The sequence below is a fragment of the Notamacropus eugenii genome, chromosome 1 (assembly GCF_028372415.1).
Source record: "Notamacropus eugenii isolate mMacEug1 chromosome 1, mMacEug1.pri_v2, whole genome shotgun sequence".
Classification (NCBI taxonomy): Eukaryota; Metazoa; Chordata; class Mammalia; order Diprotodontia; family Macropodidae; genus Notamacropus; species Notamacropus eugenii.
In genome coordinates, this window is record NC_092872.1 from 592,255,897 (window position 1) to 592,282,638 (window position 26,742).

The 26,742-nt window shown below is 39.1% G+C and overlaps 1 protein-coding gene across 1 annotated transcript in view; it reads right to left on the reverse strand.

Moving 5' to 3' along the window:
• The window catches only part of BFSP1 (beaded filament structural protein 1), a 57,623-nt gene extending 41,366 nt beyond the window's left edge, over positions 1 to 16,257 (reverse strand). The window contains exons 1-2 of the mRNA XM_072634515.1: positions 15,896 to 16,257; positions 10,075 to 10,135 (exon numbers count right to left, since the gene is read on the reverse strand). Of these exons, the coding sequence (XP_072490616.1) occupies positions 10,075 to 10,135; positions 15,896 to 16,257 (423 nt within the window). The remainder of the gene's footprint in view (positions 1 to 10,074; positions 10,136 to 15,895) is intronic.
• Between the last annotated feature and the right edge of the window lie 10,485 nt (positions 16,258 to 26,742).

The following is a 26,742-nucleotide window of genomic DNA, read 5'->3' on the forward strand; positions in this document are numbered from 1 at the left end:
GGCTTTACAATGGGAACCACTGATAGAATTCATAAACATAACAAAAACCTCAGTTCAAATCCAGAATGCTCAGCCGGTGAATAGATGTGATTTGAATTTCTAGTTAAATACCGTTTAACCAGAAAGTTCTTTTTGTTTCAGTTTTTGCTATTGAAAGTCTAAAGGGGAAGCTAGGTTAGAGTGCTGGCTCTGGAGTCAGGAAAACCTGAGTTCAGATTTAGCCTCAGACACTTACTGCATGACCTGGGCAAATCATTTAACCTCTGCATGCCTCAGTCTCCTCGATCATAAAATGGGGATAGTAACAAGACCTACCTCTTAGGGTTATTGTGAGAATCAAATGAGATATTCACAAATCACTTGGCACAGTACCTGGCACCTAGTAGGTACTACAGAAGGACTTCTTCCAATTCCCTTCCTGCCTTATTCAATATTATTGAAATTTAATAATTACTCATATTCACAGGTTTATAGTTTTTAAAGTGCTTTGCTCACAACCATCCTGCAAGATAGATACTACAAGATGATTCCTTTCATTTTAGATATAGGGGAACTGAAGTACAAAGAGATTCTATGATCCATCCATGGCCTCATGGCTAAATAGTATGTGATCTGAGACTTAAACTCAGGCCTTTTGGCTTCTGGTTCGGGTTTTGCTACTACAATATTGCACCTCTCCGTATTTAATCTTTCTCTAATAATTCAGGATATTCTCATTTCTCCAGGTCATAATTCACATCAATGTTTATTGTGGAAATAGCTATGAGACATGTAGCTGCCAGGGTTGATGGAGTCGGTTTTGTTACAGCCCCATCTTAACCCCTGAAAGTTATTTGTCTCTACAAAATCCTTAGATCACTTTTTTCTTCTCAATTGAATAAGTTAAAGCACAGATAGATAAATTTTGCTTGACTGAGGACTCCAATGAGCTGGGTTCTAGTTCATCAAGATTTTACTGTATTTGTGTTGGGAGAAAACTGGCAGATTTCAGGTTCAGCGTCCAAAGCATCAAATGCTTTCAAGATCTGCTTCCTGATCCTGGGACAGGGGAGGTTAGCATGAACTATCTTCTGAGGGACTTTCTGTGCATCTAACAGAAGTGAAGAATTATTATTAATGAGATCCTTCAACAAGGGTAATTAATGAGCTTATGGAACAGATACTGCTCAGGTGCTCCACAAGACAAGTGCTGGTGAGGTTCTCCCACTGGTGGAAGCACCAATCACCTCTTTTATCCCCTCCTCCCCAACCCACTACTCCCATTCTTTTCATTACTCTCCCTTTTCTTCTTCCTTACAACAATAATACTAAAAGTGACAACTCATAGTTATGTAGCACTTGTTTAAACATTTTTTAAAGTGACTTTCTCAAAATAATCTAAATGGAAAAAGAAAGAAAGCCTGTTGCCTACTTTAATGCCCAGCAATTGATGGTTCAGTAGAGAGGATACCAGGCCTGAAGTCAGGAAAACCTGAGTCCAAATCCACCCTTAGACACTGTCTGGGTGTCCCTGGAAAAGTTGCTTAACCTCTGTTTGCATCAGTTTCTTTGACTGTAAAATGGGGATAATAATAACACCTACCTCCCAGGGTTGTTGTAAGAATCAGATGAGATCATATATGGAAAATGATTAGCACAGTGCCTGGCACATAGCAGGCCCTATGTAAAATGCTAGCTATTATTATTCATTAGACTGTGATTTCCTCGAGGGCAGGACCATCTTTTTTTATATTTATATTCTCAGAGCTTAGCACCTGGCACCTAGTGGGCATTTAATAAATATCTGTTGGCTGATCAACTGATATGCAAAATTAGGCCAAGTAAGGAAGTAAATCTTTTCCATCCTTTTCTGTATCTCTTGCCAATTATCCTTTCTTCTCCTCCTACCTTCTAAATGTGTCCCCCAAAATTCTGCCTTTTAGAGTCAGGTACATAGAGCAATAGATAAAGGTCTTGGGCCTGGAGTTCGAAAGACCTAACCTCAAGTCTGACCTCAGACACTTAGTGGAAGGGGATGTGAGGGGGAGGTGACCCTGGCCAAGTCACAATGTTTGTCTGCCTCAGTTTCCTCAACTACAAAATGTGGATATTAGCACCTACCTCACAGAGCTTTTATGAAGATTAAGTGGGATAATATTTATAAAGCACTTGGCACAGTCTGGTGCTTAATAAATAGTCATTCCCTTCCTTCTATACTCAGTGATCTCCATCACTGTCATGGTTTCAAATATCAAGGTTATCCAGGTCCCTGGATCCAGGTTCTGATCCTACAAGTCCAACTTTCTGCTAGATATCTCCACCTAGGGATGTGACCTGTAGTCACCTAGACTTCAACATGCCAACAATTTCAATTCAACATCCATTTATTATGTCTAGAATTATCCAAATCTTTATGTCCCAAAGTGAATTCATCTTGTTCCCTCTAAAACATACTCCTCCTTCCAAATTTCTATGCCTTTTGACTTCCAGTGACCCAGTCTGTTAACTTCATCATCTGTCTCTGACCCTCCCAAAATCTAATCCCTTTAAAAGTTTATTTTAGCCTTTCTAGTCTCTCTTACCTCTGCCCCCTTCTTTCCATCCTCACTGCTGTACCTTAGTTCAGACCCTCATTACTTCTCACCTATACTCTTATAACAGACTCCTAACTCCAATACCTTCTTTATATGGTTGCCAGAAATGACCTGGTCAGTCCTGTTCAAAACCCTTCAGTGCTTCCCAAATTCTCAATAAGTAGAGCTGGAACCCTTTAGCCTGGTATTATAGACCACCACCAACTCCATAGTCTGGTGACATCAAATGTGTCCAGTCTTATCTCAGAGTATCACCCTCCATCGAAACTGACCTTCCTATCCCCTAGCTTCAAAGCACCTCCCCATCTCTACACCTTCCGTGACACTATTCCCAAAGTCTAAAAGGCCTTTCCCCTCCCTTTTTGCCCATTGAATTCCAACCACTCCTTTACAGCCTAATTCAAGTGCCTCTTCCAGGAAGGCTTCCCTGATCACAGTTGCTCTCTCTCCTTGAACTTCACTTTGTTTTACAGCTCTCTAAGGCATAATTTTAGAGCTGGAAGTGCAAGGCTAGCTAGTCCAATCCCCTCATTTTACAGATGAGGAAGCCAAAGTACAGAGAGGTGGGGTAACTTGCCCAGGATCACACAGTAAGTATTTCAGGCAGGATTTGAACTTAATACTTCCTGACTCCAAGTCCAGTGCTCTATCCACTATGTCAACAACCTTGGTACCATATAATGTCAAGTACCATAGTTATTTGTACTTGTGTCTTACTCCCCTACTAAAGTCCATAAAAGCTAAGGACTGTTATCTTACCCAAACTTTTTGTCTCTCCTTGAATTTATCCCTTTTTAGGAATTCTGTGCTCTGTATGTGATAGTCCCTGAATGAATTTTGCCAGAAGAATGAATGGATGAATTTTTATATCCTCCCTCTTTTAACCCCTAATTCTCCTCTCCGCTACCACCCACCCCTACATACAAATACAATGAATATAGTAGTCCATTGGTGAGGGACCTGCAGCCTCAAGGTCACATGTGGCCCTCTACGTCTTCAAGTGCTGCCCTTCAACAGAATCCAAGTCAAAAGGCCATGCTTGAGGACCTAGAGGGCCACATGTGGCCTCGAGGCCACAGGTTCCCCATCCCCATAGTAGTTAATAAGCCTGTCAAATTAAATTACTTACAAAGAGTTCCAAAAGCATTCTGGGTATTCATTCAACTGACTAGAATTCCTATTTCATAACAATTCTTAAAGTTTGAAAAGTTGTGATTTGAGCATCACCAGAGTTTCTCAACAAAATCACACACTAAAAGAATTTCTTGAGAAATTGTGATGTAAATTTAATTCTAACCTGTTTGAAGGATGTAGCCACAGGGCTACCATTCATTGTGCAATGAGTACTGCTTATGTCTGATGGGCTTTGTGAAAATAATTTTTAAAACTAAGCTTTTTCAATGCATAATAACATTTTAGCCTGGAGAAGCAATTATTCAAACAATTATTTCTAAAAAGGCACTTTCTTTTTACCTTACCTTCGAATGCAATTCCTTCATTCCATTCTGGATTTCATTTCTGATTCTTTAGTCTTCACCCACTAACCATATCCTAGCAGCATCCCCAACCTGAATGTTCACCTTGCCTCCTCCACAGCCTCCTCACCCTAGCAGCTATCTCTGACCTGGGTGTCCTCACATTGGCCATACATAGTGTCCCTGCAAATCTTTTCTCTAATTGGTTGGTTCCTCCCAGTACCTTCATTTTAAGGAAAGCACAAGGCCAATCACATCTTTACTCTTTTCTGGCTTCCACTCTTGACCTTCCAGACTTTCCTCACTATACCCCCAATGGGTACCCTCCCCACAAGACAAATATTATTTTCAGCTTCCTTTTATGTGTTGTCTTCCCCTATTAGAATGTAAGCTTCTGAACTATGCCCAAAGGTCTACAAAAATGTGCACACCCTTTGACCCAGCAATACTGCTTCTAGAGCTGTATCCAAAGAGAACATAAAAATGGGAAAAGGTTCCACATGTACAAAAATATTTATAGCAGCTCTTTTTGTGGTAGCCAAGAACTGGAAATTGAGATGATGCCTATCAATTGCAGAATAGATGAACAAGTTGTTTTATATAAATGTAAAGGAATACTATTGTGCTATAAGAAATGACAAATAGGAGGACTTCAGAAAAACCTGGAAAGACTTACATGAACTGATGCTGAGTAAAAGAGCAGAACAGGAGAATATTTTGCACAGTAATGGCCACAGGATGAGAGGACTGTCGCTGATAGACTTAGCCCTTCACAGCAATGCAAGGACTTAAAACATTTTCAAAGGACCCTTGATGCAAAATGTCAAACACATCCAGAGGAAGAACTATGGAGTTGGAACATAGAATGAAACAGACTTTTGTATTATTTTTTGGTTTGATTTTTCTCATAGTTTCTCTCATTCATTTTAATTCTTCTATGCAACGTGAATAATGTGAAAAATGTGTTTATTAAGAATGTATGTGTAGAACCCATATAAGACTGAAGGCTGTGTTGGGAAGGAAATGGGGAAAGAGGAGGGAGAAAATTTAAAACTTATGAAGTGATTGTTGAAAACTGGAAACAAATGAAGAAATTAATAAAAATAAATAAAATTAAGTTTTTCAACAACAACAACAAAAAGAATATAAGCTCCTTGAGGGCAAGGATGGTCTTTCTGAGAGGGCTGTATTTGTATCCCCAGATCTTAGCACAGTACCTGGTACATAGAAATGTTTTGGGACTTGACTTGAATGTTTCCATAACTCTAGGTTGTGCCTTCTTTTTTTAAAGATACCATTTGGGATGAAAAGACACTAAGAAAAAGGTGGTGAGATATTGGAGATAAGATGCTACAAGAATGCTAGAACTTTGTTTATTTGATCGAATTATTTAATCAGAGATGTGTCCATCACAAATGCTATTCTCAGTCAGATTTGGCGGCTCAGTTACTATATTTACTTAATTCAAAGTATAACATACAACTGAAAGAAGAAATCTGAGCCATTGTATTTATGCAATGCCCAACTTCCTGATGATGAGGTTTAGAGTTGGGAGAGCTGGTTCAAGTGTGAAAGAATTTACTTAGATGATTCTCTCCTTTATTGATACAAAAGCAGCAGGCTGACTATGGAAGAAGGACTAACAATTTACAGAGGGACAGGGGCTTGTTTTTATAAGGAGCAGGATAAGAAAGACAAGGAAATGTTATGACCCAAGATGAGGGAGACAAGGAATTTTATGATCCAGGTTAAGGGGGAAGCTTTATGGTATTCCAAGATAAGGGGAAGAGACTTTAGGGTGCCCTCAAGGGGCAGGAGGGGCCTCACAAGGTACTGAAAAAGCAACCTCTAATATTAACCTTTAGGGCACTGTTTGTATCCACAACCCCAAGAGGAGAGCAAGGAGGATCCATCAGTCAACGGCCACCTCTGCTCTAATATTTCTTATTTCTGCTCCCAGACTGGCTCAGCTCCCCTGACTTCCCCAGAGTAGAGAGTCGCTTCTGTCTCTGCTACCCCTATTCCAAATTATCCTACTCCCCTACCTATATTCTCTGAGGTAAAGAGCCAGCTAATTTTTTATCCACCTACCCCAATAGTACCACTGACTTTTCAAGGGAGTCACATTACCAAGAAACATGACAATGGAAGCAAAGTACAAGAAGGATTGCATGAGGTGGATGGAGTTATGAGGAAGGAGCTTGACAGAAGGTACACACTTCTGAACTGGTTTGCAGTTCAAACAAAGACACTCAAACTTTTAGCAAGTTAAATTTGCCTTGGTACTGGATATAGGTGTGGAAGGAACATCAATCAACAAGGATAGAGATAGGGACTCCACCTGTGATTTCATTAGTTGTAAGATATTCCTGGATCCTACTCTTTCAGTCAATGGAGATAAGCCACTTCTCTGAAAATTAGATGGTCTTGGAGAGCTACCTAGAACATCAAAAGCTTAAGTGACTTGCCCAGGGTTCCAAAGCCAATAAGCATCATGGGTGACATTTGAAATCAGGTCTCCCTGGGTTCCAGATTTGCTCTCTATCCATTTGCCAATCTCACTCTCACCAATTAAAAATTTATTAATTAATGTTTATATGTGATCTGCCTTTGCCACACTCACAAATAAATCCATTAATTAATATTTATGTGTGATTTGCCTTTACCACACCCACAAATATTGCCTAGAAAATTTCGCAGGGGGACACACCTACCGGTTGGTCAGATTATCCAGAGTTTATAAGATTCCTGTACTCTTACTCCTGACTTTGAATTTCAATAGACTTCTAGGAAGAAGGAGGAAGCCCACTGCAGGCAACTTTGGAGGACTCACCATGCATAGCTGAGAGAGGGTCAGAATAAAGTGTGTGTGAGTAAAAGTGGAGGAGAACAATGGGTAGGAATGGATGGGTGGTGGAGGTATCAGGGCAGGATCTGCTGGATTTTTCCTCCTTATTGGATGACTCAGAAGGACAAGATGGCAACCCTCTTCCTTTCCCCCTTCCGCCCTTTCACAATCTGGATAAAGGTCAAATTTCCCTTTTTGTCAACCAGTCCTTTCACTTCCTGTTTTTCCTTTTTTCTCTTCCTTGTTTCTTCAGCCAGGATTAAGAGTTTCCATTTCTCCATTTAATTTTGTGTTTATGCTATTTGACCAAAACTATTTCTTTAAAAAGAAAACGCTTGTTGAACAACAGACCTGAATTGTTTTCACTAGCTATTGAGTTACACCGCCCAAATTTTTGTTTTCAGTTGAATTAGACACAGTGGTTAGAGAGATGGCCTTGGAGCCAGGAAAACTTGGCTTCATGTTCTGCTAGCGTTTACTGGCTGCCTGACCCTGGGTGAGGCACTTAGAACTGCTCAGTGGTCTAGACAGCTCTCTAGATGTTATACAGCAGGTGCCAATTTGTATTAGTGGAAGGTATTTCCTCATCTGGGAATTCCTTCTATGGATGAAATAACGAGTCCAGTCCCTTTCCCTACTGAATTGTGCAGAAAAGAAGAGAGAGTGAGAGAGAGACAGAGACAGAGAGAGAGAGAGAAACAGAGAGAGAGAGAACGACATTCTTTTAAAGAGAAGACTGTTGCCCTTTGTTTAAGTGAGGGGGAGGGAGAAGGGAAAAAACTGAGCAGCAGAGGATCTACTATTTTCATAACCCTGAAGATTGCACAAATCCCATTTCAAACTTTTGACTTATTTTCTTTTCCTTTTGTAGAAAAACTTTCTGTGAAACAGAAAACCGTTCTTAAGAGTTGAGTAACCTTCCCACATAGCTGCTTGAAATAATAGCCTAAAACAAGAGAAAGAAGTGAGGACTTTGTACAAAGCTCTGGGTCTAAACTGGAGGGCTCCAGCTCTTCAGCTATTGGGGAGCCAGATCTAGCTCAGATACCATTGTCTGCAATGGTCAGAGCCTGGTGCTGGATGGCCCCTGGCGTGTGTGTGTGTGTGTGTGTGTGTGTGTGTGTGTGTGTGTGTGTGTGTAAGGATGGAGTCCTTTAATAATTGCTCCAGTGACCTCACCCCCACTTAAAGTGATAAGATGCTCAGTAATTGATGGATTAATCAGTTAATTGGAGACTTCAGACTTGATGTCTTCAAATTGGAGAGACATTACATAAGAAGTCCTAGACCGTATCCTAGGGATCTTATATCATTAGGACAACAGTTTCTCCAGAAATTGGAGGAAGTTAAACCCCCATGAGAAAGAACTACCTGATTGGGGAAGAGAGGCCTTGGTTTTGGCCCTAGGTCTCCTTCCTTTTTAGCCATAGGAAGACCTTTTAAGCTTTGAAGGATTTGAGACTCCATGTTCCCCTCAGTGTCCTTAGCATCCTCAGAGCAAATAATGTCATTGTCAGTATTGGGAGCCAGAGATAGACTGGCCATAAATGTGTGACTCTGCAAGGAACCTGGGAAAGAAACTACATCACACCCAAGGGGAACTATTTAATCAGCTCACAAATGAGAGAAAGGGGTTTGCAACAACCAGGAACTGTGGGCTACCCTTCTGCCACATGTGCTAGTGAAAGTGAAGTCCATTTTCCCTGGTCTTTTGCATTGGGAAAAAGTCTCAAACTTTTGATAGATATTTTATATCAACTGTTCTTACTGAAGACGAGCTCAAATCCTGCCTCAGATTATCTGTCTGACTCTGGGGCAAGTAATTTAACTATCTGCCTTAGTTTCCTCAATTGTAAAATGGGAATAATAGTAGCACTTACCTCCCAAGGTTGTTGTGAAGATCAAAATAAAATATGTGTGAAGTACTTAGCCCAGTACTTGGCACATACGTAATAGATGGTTAATAAATGCTTGTTTCTTCTTTCTTTCCTTCTTAAAAACTTTCATAAAATACCCTTCCTAAAAGTTTCTGAAGGCTGGCTGACTAAAATGATTCTCACCTGATCATCCTGGGGGAAGCACACTGGACCTGTGGCATTAGAGACCACCCTGACTGTTCAAAGGTACCCCAAGAACACCAAGGGGAAAAGGTAGCATTTTTCCAGGACTCTAGTCATCAGTAAGATTGGTAGTTAAGATAAAAATCTTCAGAGATGATATGGAATATAGATAGATATAGATCTAGGTACATATGTGTGTATCACTTTAAGATTTACTCTTAACAATCCTACAAGACAAGTAATGTAAATATTATTATGCAAATTTTACAGCTAAGGAAACAGGCTTTTAGAGATTAAGTGTCTTCCTTCTGGGCACACACTGTGGATTAAACCCAGCTCTCCTGACACCTGATCTTTCCTTTAGACCACCTTGCTCTTTCCAGAACCTGCTGCCAAGTTACTTGTTCAGGCTACAGTGCCCTGACCCTGTAAGAAGCCATTCGCCTATCTGACCCTTAGCTTCAGGTCATCTCACCAGTCTTACTCCTGGAAGTGCTTACCCCTACTAGTGAACTATTGCTTCCAGTGATGATTGACCTACCTGAAGTATAGTCACTAGACAAGCTGGTTTGACCTTCTGGACTCTTATCCTGACCTACTATCCCTTCTAGTTATGTGTCCATGATGTATCATATTTTTCTTAAATTTTATACTTGTTTTGGATACAACAGACACTTTGCAACAAAAAAGCAAACAAGCCCCCTTAAAAATATATTCCTCCAAAACAACTGTGGAGACTTTTCAAGTCCAGCCTCTTAACATTTATCGTGTGGCTCTGTACTGGTATTGTGACCCTGGAAAAGTCATTTGCCTCTGTGACCCTCAGTTTCATCACCTATAAAGTGGGAATAACAATGCCTCTAGTAACCACCCCACAGAGACAGAGACAAAGACAGAGAAAAAGAGAGACATAGGAGAGAGATAGATAGACAGAAAGAGACAGAGACAGAGAGAGGGAGAGAGAGACAGAGACAGAGAGAAACGGGGAGAATACAATAACTACTTAACCAAATCTAAACTGTAAAGTTGCTTAAAGGGGAAATACAATAAGCAGACATGTGAGCAATTTACAGCACTGTCTGTACAGTGGCCCAAACCCAAAGATGTAATAAGCTCACCTTGTTCAGTCGTTCAAGCGTTTCTTTCAGCAGAAGCTGATATTCGCATTCATTTTGATACCTGCAAATTGAACACATAAACAACAGGTAAGCAGCTTATGCAGGGATCACACAGATTGTGTTAACAATCCACAAGCCTTCTAATATCAATCAACAAGCACTTATTAAGCACTTTCTATGAGCCAGGTACTGAACTAGGTTCTGGGGCTACAAGGGCAAAAATTCAACAATCCCTGCTCATGAACGACTACCCTATCCTTACATTCTACCATGTATCATACAAGGAGGGAAGGCTTGAGTAGCTGGGGGTTCAAGAAAGGCTTTGTGTAGAGAGGACTTGGACTGAGCCCTAAAGGAAGCCAAGGATTCTAAGAGGTCAAAGTGAGGCTGGAGAGTGCCCCAGGCATGAGGGACAACCAAGGCAAAGTCACAGGGACAGGAAATGGAGTGCCATGTATAAGGAACAGTAAGAAGACCATATTTACCAGACCATAGAGTGTGTGCTGGAGATTGTATATAATATGACTCAAAAGATTAGCTGAGACCAAGTTGCTAAGGGTTTTAAAGGCCAAAGGAGTTTATATTTTCCCCTAGAGAGAATTAGATACTACAATCTGTACACAACATATAACAGGTATATATACTAAACCGACCTCTGTTTATGATTTTTCAAAAAGATTCAAAGATTTCAAAAGATTCAAAGGTAGCTAGGTGGTGCTGGGAATAGAGCACCAGACTGAGAATCAGGAAGACCTGAGTTCAAATCCAGTCTCAGCCATTTCCTAGCTGTGAATACTGGGCAAGTCATTTAACCACTGTCTGCCTCAGTTTCCTCATCTGCAAAAAGCGGATAATAGTAGCACTTGCCTCCCAGGGTTGTTCTGAGGATCAAATCAGATAATATTTGTAAATATTGAAATCTGAAAATATTTGAAAGCACTTGAAGCACTAATTCTACCTATTATTATATCCTAAAAAGGTTTACAGAATTGTATACATGTTGTTGTTCAGTTATATCTGACTAGTCCTGACTCCTTTTGGGGTTTTCTTGGCAGAGATACTGGAGTTGTTTGCCATTTCCGTCTCCAGCTCATTTGACAGGTGAGGCAAATCAGCTTAAGTGACTTGCCCAGGGTCACACTGCTAGAAAATGTCTGAGGCCCGATTTTAACTCAGGAAAATTAATCTTCCTGACTCCTGGAACTCTATCCACTGCACACGTAGCTGCCCTCAATTATATACATATATTTATACACATACACATACACATTCTATAAATATATGTCTATATGTGTATATGTATATATGTGTATATGTATATATGTATATGTTACACTAAAGTCCTCCTCTGAAGCTAACTTCCTCATGGTATAGGGATGACCCCAGATTTTCAAAGGCTATAGCAAACAGTCCAAGCTCTGGATAGATCCTACCAAGCTGGAAAGGTTTAGTTACAGGATAAGCCTGGAGATAGACCCTGGGCCCATCAGCCTAGTGGCCACTGTACTGGTCAGTAGGCAATGACTTTTTTGGCCACAACATTTCATGAAGGCATATGGAAGCAGTTGATGATATGGTGGATAGAGCTCTGGACCTGGAGTCAGGAAAATCTGAGCTCAAATTTGGCTGAGTGACCCTAGGTAAGTCACTTAAACCCTTATTTGCCTCAGTTTCCTCAACTGTAAAATGTGGATAATAACAACACCTACCTCCTAGAGTTCTTGTGAGGATCAAGTGAGATGATATTTGTAAAAAATCATTAATACAGTGCCAGCTACCTATTAGGTGCTATATAAATGCTTACCCCCTTTCCCTTTTATGAAGACCATCTACTGCTACGGTAAAGGGGGTAAGGTGGCTAAAATCCACGTTAATGGAGAAAGTACCCACAGAGATAAAATCACAGACCTTCTGAAGTACTGCAATTTAACAGACTAGCATCCTCTTATTTCTGTGGGGTTTCTCTCACGAACTCTAGGGAAAATACCACTGCTTTGGAAACAAAGGAGAGCAACTCAGCAAAATGTTCTACTGAGAAAAGGAAATTTGGGAAATCTTTCCACATGCAGGAAGTGGAGAGCGGAGATGCCGATTCTTAAAATAGCTTTCCTCCTTCCTTTGCATCCCCTACCTAACTCAGCACAGGTTCTTTTATGTATTCACATACACCCAGTCTAACCTGGAGGTTGCTACAGGGAAATACAATTAGAGAATTTTTGAATTGTGTGTTTAAATTTTTATTTCCAAGATAGAGGACAAGAACAAGACCTGAAATGTCATCATTATAGGTGGCACTTCCAATGATGAATTTGCTTTGTCAACATAATTGGCACCTTCTCTGCAACTGATAGTTTTAGAGAGTTGACTGGGACCCTGGTTGGTCAAGTGACTTACCCTGGGTCACACACATCTGTCGATGAAGGGACTGGGACTCAGGTTTTCTTAACTCCTAGGTCACTCTGTCCACATTATCAAACTATTCCCCTCATTTTGTCTTGATTATTGGCCTTCAACAAAGGAGTGTGTTGGCATTTTGCAAGTATACTTGAATTTCATAACTTTTATATTTCATAATGGGCAGGGGGAGGAGGGAAAGGAAGAGGCCCATGGTCCAAGGATAGACTCACAGGACTAGGATCCAACCTACTAGCATGTAAGACCTTAGATAAAACACCTAGAAAGGCTTGAATTCTCCTGAGGCAGTGGGCTGGATCAGGGGTTCTCAACCTTTTCTGTGTCAAGGATCCCTTTGTGTTAGGGACCTCTCCACAAGTGAAACTTGTGGACTCCTTCTCAGAATGCTTTCCAAGAGATAAAATAAAACACATAGGATTACAAAGGAAGCCAATCACACTGAAATAGGTTGTCAATTTTTTTTTAAAAACCGAGGTTTTATATTTTTTTCATGACTAATAATGGATATATATTTTGCATGACTTCACATGTATAATCAATATCATATGGCCTTCTCAAGGGGTAAGGGAGGGGTGGGAGGGAGGAAAAGAATTTGAAACTCAAAATTATAAAAAATTTAAATAGTTAAGAAATATTTAATGAAAGAAAAATGTATTTCAAAATGCATTTTTAAAAACCGATTTTATGATGCTTTAAGCTACAAAGTCTCTAAGTTCCCTTTCACTTCCAAAATTCTATGATTTTGTGATAGTAGTTTTAATCAAGGCAAGAGTTGTTTCTTAAACAGATAAAATTAGTTTTGAGCATATCTTTGGAAATAGAAGTCAACTTCATGAACTTTGTCCTCTCTCCTTCCTACTAAAAACTTCAACCAGGGTTTTGCTACCAGGCTTCTAGGTGACAAAGAGTACTAGACCTGGAGTCAGGAAGACCTGACATCAGATCCTGCCCTAGATACTTACTACGTGACCTTAGGTAAATCATGTAACCTCCATCTCAATTTTTTCATCTGTAAAATGGGGACAATAATAGCACCTACCTCACAGGATTCCTGTGAGGACAAAATGAGATAATATATGTAAAGCCCCTTGCAAACCTTAAAGCACTGTAAAAGTACTAGTTGTTATTATTACCTTGAGCTACCATAAGAGGGACCGAAGCCTTTATCTAATCCTATCCCATTATTTTAGATACCTGATGGCACAGTGGCTACAGTGCTGGGCCTGGAATCAGGAAGAATGGCATTCAGATCCAGCCTTAGATATCTGCCATCTATGTGTGACCTTGAGCAGGTCACTTAACCTCTGTCTGTTTCAGTTTCCTCAATTGAAAAATGGGGGTAAAAATATTAGATCCAACTTGAAGGGTTTCTTTAAGGATCAAAGGAGATAATATTTTTTGTTTTGTTTTTTGGAGGCAATTGGGGTTAAGTGACTTCCCAGGGTGGCACAGATAATGAGTGTCTGAGGCTGGATTTGAATTCAGGTCTTCTTGATTTCAGAGCCAGCACTCTCTCCATTGTGCCACCTAGCTGCCCCCAAGACAATATTTGTTTTAAAAAAAGTGCTTAGCCCAGTGCCTGGCACAGAGTAGGTATTATATAAATGCTTATTCATTTCCCTGTTCTTCCCATTTTATAGGAAAAGAAACCGAAGCTTAGGAAAAGTTAGGTAATATGCCCAAGGTTGCATGGGTAGTAAACCCCAGTGAGCAACTCCTCTGGCAATGTTCTTTTCACTCTAATATGCTATTAGTATAAAATTATTGAGACAAAAGCAGTATTTCTGTTAAATAGTCTGAACTATTGCCTCAATACCCTATTTTATTTTGCTACTCTAGTGTGAAGCATGACATAGTGAACAGGGAACCTCTCTGTGGAGTCAGGAAGACCTTCTGCCATACGAGATTATGACTTGAGGACAAGTCACTAAATCTCTCAAAGACCTGAGTCTTTACTACTTTACATGATTTACCTAAGGTCACTTTTAAGTTTAAACTTAAAAACTGCAGAACAATTGTCTTCCTGCATGGGTAGAGGGATGGTCTGCATGGAGGAATCCCCCAAAGGGATAAAATCATAGGTTTGGACTCAAAAAACAAATAGCCTAAACTTGGCCTATAAATCCCTCAGTAGAAATTTTTGCTACTTTTCATATATTAAAATTCTGCCCTTGAAAGTCCTCTATAGGTCTAGAATAAATCTTAAATTAGTAGAGTTCATAAAAGATGGCCACATATATTTCTGCACAAGGTGTCTCAATTTTTTTTTTACTACTTTCTAGCTCGAACTACTTGTGAATTCAACTGAGGAATAACCAAGTTATATGTGAATGGCATTGTGAAAAAGTAATTTCATTTTTAAAATAAGTTTCAACTTTCCTCTCCTAAGTGCAAACTTTCCTAGCAGATCATTTCTAAAGGAACGAAATTTCTCAGATAAATCACAAAGGCACGAAAAGAACCAAGTAAAATAAAGAAAAATTGACTAAAATTAAAACTGGGATTTCATTACCTGAAAGCTCATAGCACCATTAATTCAAAGATCTAAATAAATAAGTTGCTTCCTAAATTATTAGACAAAGATTATTCTGGGACCCAAATGATCCTGATAACCTTTTTGGATTTTAGGACAAGTACACAATTTCCCCCTTTACTTTGGCTCATAGCACACATCTTACATAAATGAATTTTATGAAAATTAATCTAAAAGCAGTCAGCCAAAATTTGATCCTTTTATTGGATATGGCACATATGAATCTCTGTCCTTATCACACTTTTAAAAACAACAATAATCAGAGCTAGAAATAAAGGGCATCATGCGAAAAATTTATATCATTTGATAGACACAATATAAAAGAGTTAAAAGAGAGCTGGAGAAGGAAATGGCAAACCACTTCAGTATCTTTGCCAAGAAAACCCCTAAAGGGGTCACGAGGAATCAGACATGACTGAAACAACTCATCAACAAAGATTCTTGTTAAATGTAAGTCTCCTACTGTTAATATGCATAGTAAATCTAAACAAACTATTTTAACTCTGGATTTGCATGTATATATATATTTCTGTATATAACATATATGTGTTTATATGTACCTGTACATATATGTATATGTATGTGTATTAGTACTTAATGGGACATGCAAAAAACCCAGGCCCTAGAAAATACTTAGGAGTACCATGCTCATGCACCAATTAGCAAATCAGTTTTCTGAACAACTTCTAGAATCATATTTTCACCCCCTTTGAAGCAATATGACTGTGGTCATTGGTAAGTGGTAACATGGACATTGCCCACCCTGATCCTAGAAAAGTCCTATTCTAGCTAACTGGCTCCTGCCAAGCATCCCCACGACTCCCACCTCCTGAGGGCCATGTCTCATTCTGAGTCCACCCCAGCAAAGCTTACTTATTTCGGAACTCATCGAGTACCCGTTGGGCATCCTTGTCCTCCCGTTCCAGCTTGGCCCGGTCAATAGCCAGGTCCCTTGCCCGCTGAAGGTTCAGCTCTATTTGCTCAGAAAATGCTTCCTCCAAGCTAGTCAACTCATCTAGACGCTGGAAAGTCTCTAGCTGCTTTCGGAAGATGGCATTGCGCTGCTCCAGACCCCGGGCCCAGTTGATGTAACTGGCAAAACGCTCATTGAGTTCTTGTAGATTCTCCAGCCCTTGAGCACGGCCCAAGCTACTCAGCTCTCCTGAGCCATGCACTTCATCGGCCCTCTCATATTTCTCCTTTCGGGTCTCACGCAGGTAGGTGCTCCTATACATGACTACTTGGGGTACCTATGAACCTCCTTCTCCCCTGTCCTTCCAAGGGCAGCGTCTCCCTCTTTCTGATGTGGTACCAAATAAAACACTTCTGGGTGGTAGGGGAACAAGACGATTACAATAACTAAATGCTTGGCTTTCTGCATTTGTCCCAAGAGCCTGAATTCCAGCAATCCTCTAAATAAACATCCGCGTGCCCTTACGTCACTCTTCTCTGCCTTTCTAGAACCATGTCAGCATTTGGGCAGAGTATCACCATCCCCTAGCTCATGGAAAATAAAAGAGAGGGGGCTTTGTCTTTGGCAAGCTGGTTTAGAAGGCCATGGATCAGGTGCCCTGCAGAGGCCCTGAGAATGAAAAGGCTAAATTGGGATCATGGGTCAGTAGCTTTTTGTTCTATATTTGTTTAGGCCTCTGGTTGTTTCACTGAATGGCAGGCCTAGTAAGAATGAGAGGCATGACTTCTCTGTGATAGGTTTCATTGTTAGGTTATTGTGAAGGAAATGAGGGCAGATTGGTATACATAAAGAAAACCAAAGGACAAGTAAGTTCTGCTTTCTCAATCCTCATGAGGCCATCAGTAAATAAATTAAGCAGTAATGCAGTATATAAATAATAAAATATATTACTTCTTTTAGGCATGTCCCAGGAGCTCTGTTGTCTGTGAAGTTCTCTATGAGACCACCGTGGGTACTCCTTGAATATAAAATTCATCTATCTTTTCCAAAGCAAAAATATTCTAGGAAGTTTAAGTTATAAGAAGATCCAAAATCAATTACAAACTTGCTAATTTCTGCCAAACTGCTTTCCAGTTTTCCCAGTTTGGGTCAAATAGTGAGCCCCTAACACAGAAGCTGGGGTCCTTGGGTTTATCAAACACAAAGCTATTAGGTTCATTTGCTTTAGTATAATGTGTACATAATCTGTTCAAATAATTGACCTCTCAATTTTTCAACCAGTTCAAATATTTTTATGATTACTATTTTGTAAGATCTGTGAGATCTTGTAAGATTTGTGAGATCTGATAATGCTAAGCCCCCTTCTTTCTCACTTTTTTCTTTATTTTCCTTGAGATGCTTGATCTTTGTACTTCCAAATAAATTTTGTTATTGCTTTACTCTAACTGTAATCTTTTGGTAGTTTGATCGGGTAGGGCACTGAATAAGTCAATTAATTTAGGTATTATTGTAATTTTTATCATACTGACTCAGCCTACCTATGAGCTAATTACTACTTTTAGCCTGATTTGTTATCCATAAGGGGGCTGGTCTTGGTTCTTGGGGGCAGTGGGCTTAAACTTAAAATAGTCACTGCTAAAAAGCATTGGTCCTACCTGTTCACTTTTGAATGTGATATAGCCATGGAAGGAGCTGCTCTTTGGGGGCTAGACCCCTGGGCTAGTGCCCATATGTCCTTCTCTATGGTTTGTGCTGGTATTTCCTTGAGCTGGGCTACTAGCAGCTCAGATACGGACTCTTGATCCTGGATCTCTGGCAGGTTACCTTACAAAGCCCACATAGTGGGGGATGAGGTGGAAACAAGCATTTGTTTTTATTAAGCACCTTTTACATGCCTGGTACTGTGTCTTTAAGCTCTTTACAAATATTATGTCATTTTATCTTCACAACAACACTATCAAGTAGGTGCTACTATGATTTCCATTTTATAGTTAAGGAAACCGAGGCAGACAGGCATGACTTACCCAAGCTCATCCAGCAAAATAAATATCTAAAGTTAGATTTGAACTCAGGTCTCCCTGAGATGCAGCATTCTCTCTACCGCACCAACTAGCTGCCTCAGAGATCACAATACTCCATCTAAGAGCAGGAAAAAAAAATAGAACAACAAGGATAGAAACCTCACCTCCCCACCTCTCCATCTGGACTTCTACTCTCAAACTGAAGGAATGACAAGTTCTGTTAGCTGATAGTCTCCTTTAAAAGGGTGCTGAGGAAGTGTTTCACTATTGTAATGATAAAGATAATAAGAATTCTGGAGTCAGGAAGACTCAGCTTCCTGAATTCAAATCTGGCCTCAGATACTTACCAGCTGTGTGACCCTAGGCAAGTTTCTTAACCTGGTTTGCCTCAGTTTCCTCATCTGTCAAATGAGCTGAAGAAGGAAATGTATCTTTGCCAAGAAAACCCCAAATGAGGACACAAAGAGTCAGACCTGACTGAAATGACCAAACATCAATAAGAATCACAGTTCTTAGATCAATTCACAAAAAGATTAACTCTTTGGGGGATTCTTAATGTCATATCCTTGACCAACTATGGTGATTGAAATCTGTGAATAAGAGAAACTGAAGCAAAAAGTTCCAAGCACAATCAGTTTATTAGCAATGGCTGGCAATTTGCCAATAACGTGGGTTCTAGACCAACTCAGTTGGTACAAGGACAAATGGAAGGAATCAATCAAATAACATAATCTTGTGTAATATAGTTACCAAGTTTTCTGATTGGATGGAGGTTTATAAATCTTAGGTTATTTCCAAAGCTCAGAGCAAAAGAGGAATTTGAAAATTAGTACAGTTCCTAAGGAGTATAAACAAGTCTTCTTGCTGAATGGCTGAGATATTGATTAATAGAAAGTTTTACATCCATAGGTTATGACATCATTTGACAGAGAGAAGAGGTTTCCAAAGGGAACCTTTATAAGAATAAGGAACTCTAACAGGTGCACAATATTCAAGGTGTGGGTGTCTCTGGCCCCACATGACTGTCATATAGTGAAATAACTATGATCTGTAATCTATACCAAGACTTTTAGCCAGAATGAGGAATGGAGCTCAGTCTGGAGTCTTTAACTAGATCCCGTCAGTCTTTACAGGGTCACACAGATGCTTCTCTGCTCTTGTTATTTAGTCAATTAGTTGCATCCAACTCTTTATGACTCCATTTGGGGTTTTCTTGGCAAACATACTGGAGAGGTTTGCCATTTCCTTCTTCAGCATTTACAGAAAAAAGTACCACCACAAAGCTTCTTCTTAGAGATGAATGAAGGCATTAGCACAGGGCGCTTCCTTAAAAGCACAATGGGGACCAGAGACATCAGTCCAAGAGTCACTTTGTCATTCTATTTCCTAAAGCTCATAGTGAATAAAAATCCAAACAAATCACCAAGAAGACTTTTGCAGTTCGTGTCACTATCTTTTGCAGAGTACAAAGCAGAGAAATTCTTTTTGTCTTTGAGGGACTAAGTCATTTTGACTATTAAAAATACACAAATTAAAAATAAAGGACCTTTGAAAGAAGATACTGTGTACATCCAGAAAAAGAACTGATAAATAGAAGTATATATAGAATAATTTTACATATATGTGCACCTACTTGTGTCTAATGGTAGCCATCTCTAGGGTGGGGGGAGAAAAAGGAGGAAAAAAATTTATGTGAAAACTTTTTTGTATATTTGGAGGAAACAGCAAATTGTACATGGAGGATTTGCAACTTCATATGCAATCATCTTTTTTATTGTACTGTTATGAAAATACTTGTTTTGTTCCCTGAATTGAAAATAAAATATTTTTAATTAAAATTTATAAAAGGTATGATTTTAGAGAAACTTGGAAAGACTTATATGAACTGATAATAACAACTACATTCCAGAGACAAACAGCTTTGGAAGGCTTAAGAACTCTGGTCAACACAATGACCAACTAGGATTCCAGAAAATCAGTGATGAAGCATGCTATCCACCTCCTGTTAAATAAATCATTGATAGCCTCAAGGTGAGGAATAAGACACATCTTTTTTGGATATGGTAAATTAAGAACTTGTTTTGCTTAATTATGCATATAATTAAACATAACCCTTAAGGGTTTTGTTAATTTTGTTTTGTTTTTCCCCAATGGGAGAGTGAAGAGCAAAGAGGAAAAAAATAGATTGGGTTTTTAAAAAAAATATTATAGTTTATATACCATCATCTATTGCAGAAGATGATGCAGGGAAATTTTAATGATTTATTTTCCATATTAAATTAGCATATACTTTAATACTTGGTTAGACATAAAACAGGGAGCCATTTGTTTGACAAAGGTATAACAACATCCAGCACGAAACCTATATTAAAGAATCATTTCTGTTTCTACGTTGTGTCTAGCATCTTCCCTCTTCCTTCCACTCACATAGTCATAATTTAATTCAGGCCTTTATTACCTCTGGCTTCACAATTTCTGCCTCTTCTGTCTGAACTTCAATACATCCTCCTTATAGCTGAGAAAATGATTTTCCTAAATTTCAAGTCTAACCATTTAATTCATCTACTCAATAAATTTCCTATTGTATCAACTCTAAACCCCTCTGTTTAGCTCTTAAAGCTCTTCACAACCTGGCCCCAACTTATCTGTCCAGTCTTCTTCCGTATTAGCCTTCTTCCCATACTTTACAATCCAGCTGAACTGACCTCGTTGCTCCATCTCATATGTGGTGCTCCATCCTCTGTCTCTCCCTGGCACTGGCTGTCCCCACATGCCTGAAAGGGTCTCCCTGTTCACCTCCACCTCTTAGAATTTCAGGAAGGTGGCACAATGAATAGTGTTGAAGTTGGAGTCAGGAAGACCTGAGTTCAAATTTTCCTCAGACACTAACTGTGTGACCCTGGGCAAGTCCCATTTGCCTCAATTTCCTCCTCTGCAAAATGAGGTTAATATTCATATCTACCTCCCAGGGCTGTTGTGAAGATCAAATGAGATAACATGTGTAAAGTGCTTTTCTAAACCTTAAGTATGATAACTCAAAAGAATACAGACTTCTTGAGGGAAAGGACTACTTTACGTTTGTGTTTTTAATCGCACAATTGTGTGGCAGAAGTGGGAGTTTACTAAATGCCTGATTGATTGATCAATTCCACCTAGATAGAAAGGTCCTACAGATGCTCTTGTTTACAAATGACATCTTGCTAATTGCATCAAGTCCCAGTCCACTGCATAGCCTCCTAAAAAAGACCTAGAATCATTCAAAAGAATTTTGTTAAACTATCCACAGAGAAAAAATAAGTGAATAAATAACACCTCTTGTCCTGTTTATGATTAAGTGACTAAATGAACCATAGCCGCTGGTCCACTGGACAGACAAAGCTAATGGAAAATGAACTGGGTCTACAATTACAGTTATGGAGAAAGAAAGCAGACTAGATTGCCTTTAAAAGTCTGTGCAGGGCTTTGAAATTTTTCTCTCTGAAACAAACGCATATATTTTTCATAATATTCTTCCAGCAATGCTTACATGACTATGAGTCATAGCACACCATGGTATCTGAAGAATCAAAGTTGAGGGTCATAGAAGGGGAAGTGAGGAGTGTGGTAGGAGTACACATTACAAGGAATTTCATAAGTCATGTAAGGACATCAACATATAACCAAGAGGGGAAAAAAATGGACCAGTCACTTAGCAGAAGGAAAGAAAAACCAGTGCATAAAAAGCCTTTCCTTGGCATCTATAAAATGTGAAGGGATCTAGAGGAAAGTTCACAGCTAGCTGAAGGAATTCCCTATGGAAAATTGATAGAAGAATATGGACTGGAATCACATAAAATGAGCAAGAATGGATAGGTTGCAGTCTGCATTATTGGAAGAAGTACCCACATCAATGAGCTTAGAAATTCTTTGAAGTATTGAAAATTAACAGGTAATAGGTAACACTTTTGGTTAATTACTTTTGCTTTTATTTTGCTATTTTCATTAATTTTTGCTATAAAAATAAAACTAGATTTTTTAGAATAAGTACTTTTTATCAATGGAAAAATATTGAGACTTTGATAAAATAAAGACTTTCCTATGAAAGCAGTGACTGTCAATAGTATTGAATGAAAAAAATCCTTAATCTATATGCTTAGTGATGTCTTATTTTCATAATCATTATTAGAAAGGTTTTTTTAAAAGCCTGAGTAATAGTATGATTACTATAACCAAGTAAATTACAAATATTGCGGCAGGAATTAATAACACAGAACCATTACAAAGTTCTTAAAAAGTTTATAGATGGGCGGTATGTGGTCGTGCATTCCAGTAACACCCTCTGGCTACAGAGATTGAGGCTAAGGGATCAGTTTGAGTTCAGGAGTTGCAAGCTATAGTAGAGCCAAGCAGGTATCTGCACTAAACATGGCATCAATGTGGTGAGTCACTGGGAACAGAGGGCCACTAGGCTGCCTAAGGAGAGACAAACATGCCTGCCATCCGAAAAACAGGAGGTCAAAACTTCCATGCTGATCGATATGGGGGATCCATCATGTGAGTAGCTGCTGCACTTCCAGCCTGGACAAGATAAGGAGACCACATTGGAAAGAGAAAAAGAAAGAGAAGAGGAAGGAGAAGGGAAAGGGAAGTAAAATTTGTAAATGTTCTTGAAAGATGGAGTGAAGAAACTGGTTCATTCTGAAATAATGTTTAACTTCTTTGTTTCAGCTTATTAGATTTCCATTTAAAAATATTTGTTCAAATTCACAAATTTGAATGTGAAATCTAATTTCTGTCTTCTCACAATCATAAAATAGACCTAAAAAAATCTTCTAAAGGCTGTTCAAAATTTATTAATGGAATGAATTTTTATTTGATCTGATGTTTTAGATTTGCAAAACAATACTCTGCAAATAAGCTACAGCCTCAGTGTGCTTTGTTTCATATCTCAACAAATGGGATATTTTCCAGTTCACAGTGAATATTTCCACTTTCATGCATACAAATGACCCATAAAACAAGATGTATTATCGCTGTAGGCATCTGTGCCTCTACTCTAGAGTTGCCATAAGAGGGCGATAGTGTCTTTTCTTTATACTTGTGGAGTTAGGAACTTAGCAGTCTAAGGCAAAAGAAATGCAAAAAAGGATCACTTATGGGCAATTGGAGGCTATTTAACCTAACTATGGCTCAGCAAATTAGGAATAGGGAGGTTCATTTTGAACAGTTGTGGCAGGAAGGAGAAGGGGGAAGAGGAGGAGAAGAGAAAGAGGAGAGGAAAGAAGAGGAAAGAAAGACAAGGGGAAAGGGTAGAGAAAAGAGGAGGGGCCAAGGGGAGGAGGAGGGAGAATATAAGGAGAAAGAGGGAAGAGAGAGAGGGAGGGAGAGAGTCACAGAGGATTAAAGCTGGAAAGAATCTTAGAGATTATAAACCTTTATTAAAAACTAGGTGAGGATACTGAGGTGCAAAGAAAGTAAGTTATACATCCAAGGTCAGATAGCTAAGGAGTGGGAGGAAGTAAACTAGACCCTAGGTCTTCTGATTTCAAGTCCAGTGCCCTCTCTAGTCTTAAAAAATAAATGTCATTGATGCCTTTTGTTTGTATATCACATCCATCCTAGATATGCATCCCCACCACTCCCAGGGGACTGCACCCTGCAATAAAAACTTCATGTCTAACAAAGTAAAAGAGTTTAGGAGCAGAAAAAAAGCAATACAATGTCAACACTATAGGCAACGTTCTGTCCTGGTAGTCCTCCTCTCAAAGAGTAGAGAGAGCTATATTTAGTTTCTATTCTCCAGGACCACTGCTGGTTTTTCAGACTCATTTTGTCTTCCTTTTCACGATCTTTTCATACGCATCGTTTTAGTCACTGTGCATATTGTCCTACTGGTTCTATTTATCTCCTTCTATATCAGTTCAGATAGATCTTTCCATGTTTCTCTGAATCCCTCATCTTTGTCACTTCTTGCTGCACAATGATCCATTAGATTCACATATACCATAATTTGTTCAGTGATTCCTCAGTCAATGGAAAACCACTTTGGTTCCAGTTCTTTGCCACCCCATGCCCCCAACAAAGGCCTGTTTTTAATATTTCAGAATATATTAAGCCTTATTTCTATTTTTAACCTCTTTTGGGTTTATGGGATTGTTTGAGTCAAAGAGTATTTACCACAAATCCATTTTTGTAGCATAACTCCAAATTGTTTTACAGAATGATTATACTGGTTCATGGCTCCACCAACAATGCAAGCATGTCTCTACTTGTATCTGTTACTTGCCTGAGACAATGAGCTACAGACAATTATCTAGTAAGCTTTAAAATGGAAGGACAGCACCACTATTATTAAGACCTTTAAAAATAAACCAATTTATTAAAGCTCCTACTGTGTGCCCAGTGCTGTCCTAAATGCTTAGAAAGATGACTAAATTATAGGAGTGACAGTTGGAATATCTAGCCCTCTCATCGTAGAGATAAGGAAACAAAGATATGAAGTCACCTTGGATCTATACTAGTCAGTGACAAATCAGGATTTGAACCCGAGACTTCTTCCTCTGAAATCTTATTCTTCTGCAGCTACACCATCATGCTTCCCCCTATACAAGAAGTAGAAATCATGACCTCTCCATCTGCCTAGGAGGACAAGACATATAAACATGAAGCAACAAGTGAACAATTTAAGACCATAAAAGAGGTTGGTTTGTTTTCTTTTGTTTTGTTTTTTTGCTGTCACAAACTCAGCCCAAAATAGTGGTTAGAGAAGTCGTCTTGGAGTCAGGAAGACCTGTACTCAGTAATGTATATTTTCAAGGGCTGTGGGAGAAATAATCCCAAAGGAGAGGTACAATGGTGTAGGAAAAATATGGGGTAGAAAATTTTGAAGAAAAAGGAATACAGAAAAGCAGAAATATGAAAGAACAATCACTGTTAAGCCTCACTATGTTCTACAATAATGGTATTTTGAATCAAAGTAATTCGTCTTCTACATGTCTATATATACCTCAAGGCTCAAAGCTCATTTGCATAAGACTCTTTTCATTGGTGGACACTGATTACTCAAGGCTCCAAACCCACATGAAGGGCCAAGCTGGCAAGAGCATAAAAGAGCGCATTTCTTCTGGTTTCCAGTTTTGAGAAAGAAGATGTGTGGTTCCATATTTCTTTAGGTTCTTGGAGAAAGAGAAAAACTCAACATGTAAAGGAACCAGCACCTCAGTCATGCCCCATCCTCAGTTTAATACCCTAAAGACTTGGAGGAATTTTCCTTTGGGTTCAGCTTTCTTTTGGCTTTTTCTTTGGTTCAGCTGAGATATCTCACTCCCAGTGAAACTCATTTATTCTATGTATTATCTGGTTTAATCTATCTGTATCCTGTCTCTGATTTCTGTTCACTAGCAGTTTGAATAAATGGGTTTATTTGCTATTTGTTACATTTTTTTTAAGAACTGGTATTTGGTGAAAAAAAGTCAAACCTTGGACCTATAGTGCCCTAAGGCACTCTTTCCCCATTAAGGAATTAGTGATGAGTAGCTTAGTTTAAGCCTAAAAACTATTTCCCCATGACTAACAATAATTTGGTGAAGAGATAGATGTAAATCTAGTCTGGTATTCTCCTTTCTCTGAGGAGAACAGAGTGGCCAACCTCTAGGCCCAATTTCTTCTTCTTCTTCTAGTAGAAGTAAAGTTTCCTTGGAAGAGAGTGGGTAGAAAAGACTCTAGATATCTTGATTCCTGTGTCCTTTCAATTTACACCTAGACAAACCCACGTGGACACATATCACTTCCAAGGGCAGCATAACCTGTACCGATACAAATTGAATCATTATCAAGTACTGGTTAGAGGCTGCTGGGGACACTTTCCCTCACATAATGGATATTCTGAAAAATCTCCATGTAGGACACATTTGTAAGTCAGGTGTGGAATATCATTTCAAGATAAACTTGGTTTGGTCTCCTTAAAAAAGAAAAAGAAAAACTGGGCAGCTAGGTGGTGCAGTGTGTAGAGCACCCATGCTAAACTGGGCATACAAAGACAGTAAAAAACATAATCTCTGTCCTCCAATAACTGACATTCTAATGGAGGAGATAACATTGCAAGCAACAATGTACATACAAGATTGATACAGTGTAAATGAGAGATAATCTCAGAGGGAAGGCACCAGCAATGGACTGGAGGGGTGAGGAAGACTATGGGAAAGGTCTTTTACAAAAGAGTCTGTAAAGAAGCCAGGAAAGAAAAGAGGTGGAGGTGATGTGGGACAGCACTCCAGGCATGGGTAACAGCCAGTTCAAAGGTACAGAGTCAGGAGACTGGGTGTCACATTCAGAAAAACAACAAAAAGGTCAGTGTAGATGAATCATAAAGTGGAGGAGAGAAAAATATAAGAAGGAAGGAAAAGTAGTAAGGGACCATTTTTTAAAAAATGTCCCCAGGAAAGAATTGAGCAACACAAAGTGGAGATTTTTCTGAAACAATCATCAAAGGATTTGAAAATCCTTATTTGAGTGCAACCACACAAGGCTTCCTTAAATATTTAACATGCCCCTCTAAGGCCTTCCCAGCCTCTCCAAAATAACTCAGTGAGTAAAATCAAAGTCCTTTTTAGTAAAGTTTACATCTGGGCTGCTCCTGCATCGCACTCCAAGATCTTTCTACCCAGAAGAGCATTCCCTAATAACTCAACTCAACAAGTAATAAATTAAGCACCAGTGCTCTGGGAATGCTATGTTGAGAACAGCTGTTAGGATTCTAGAAGAAAAAAATGAAGGAAAAATACTGACCACATGGAAAATAGATAATT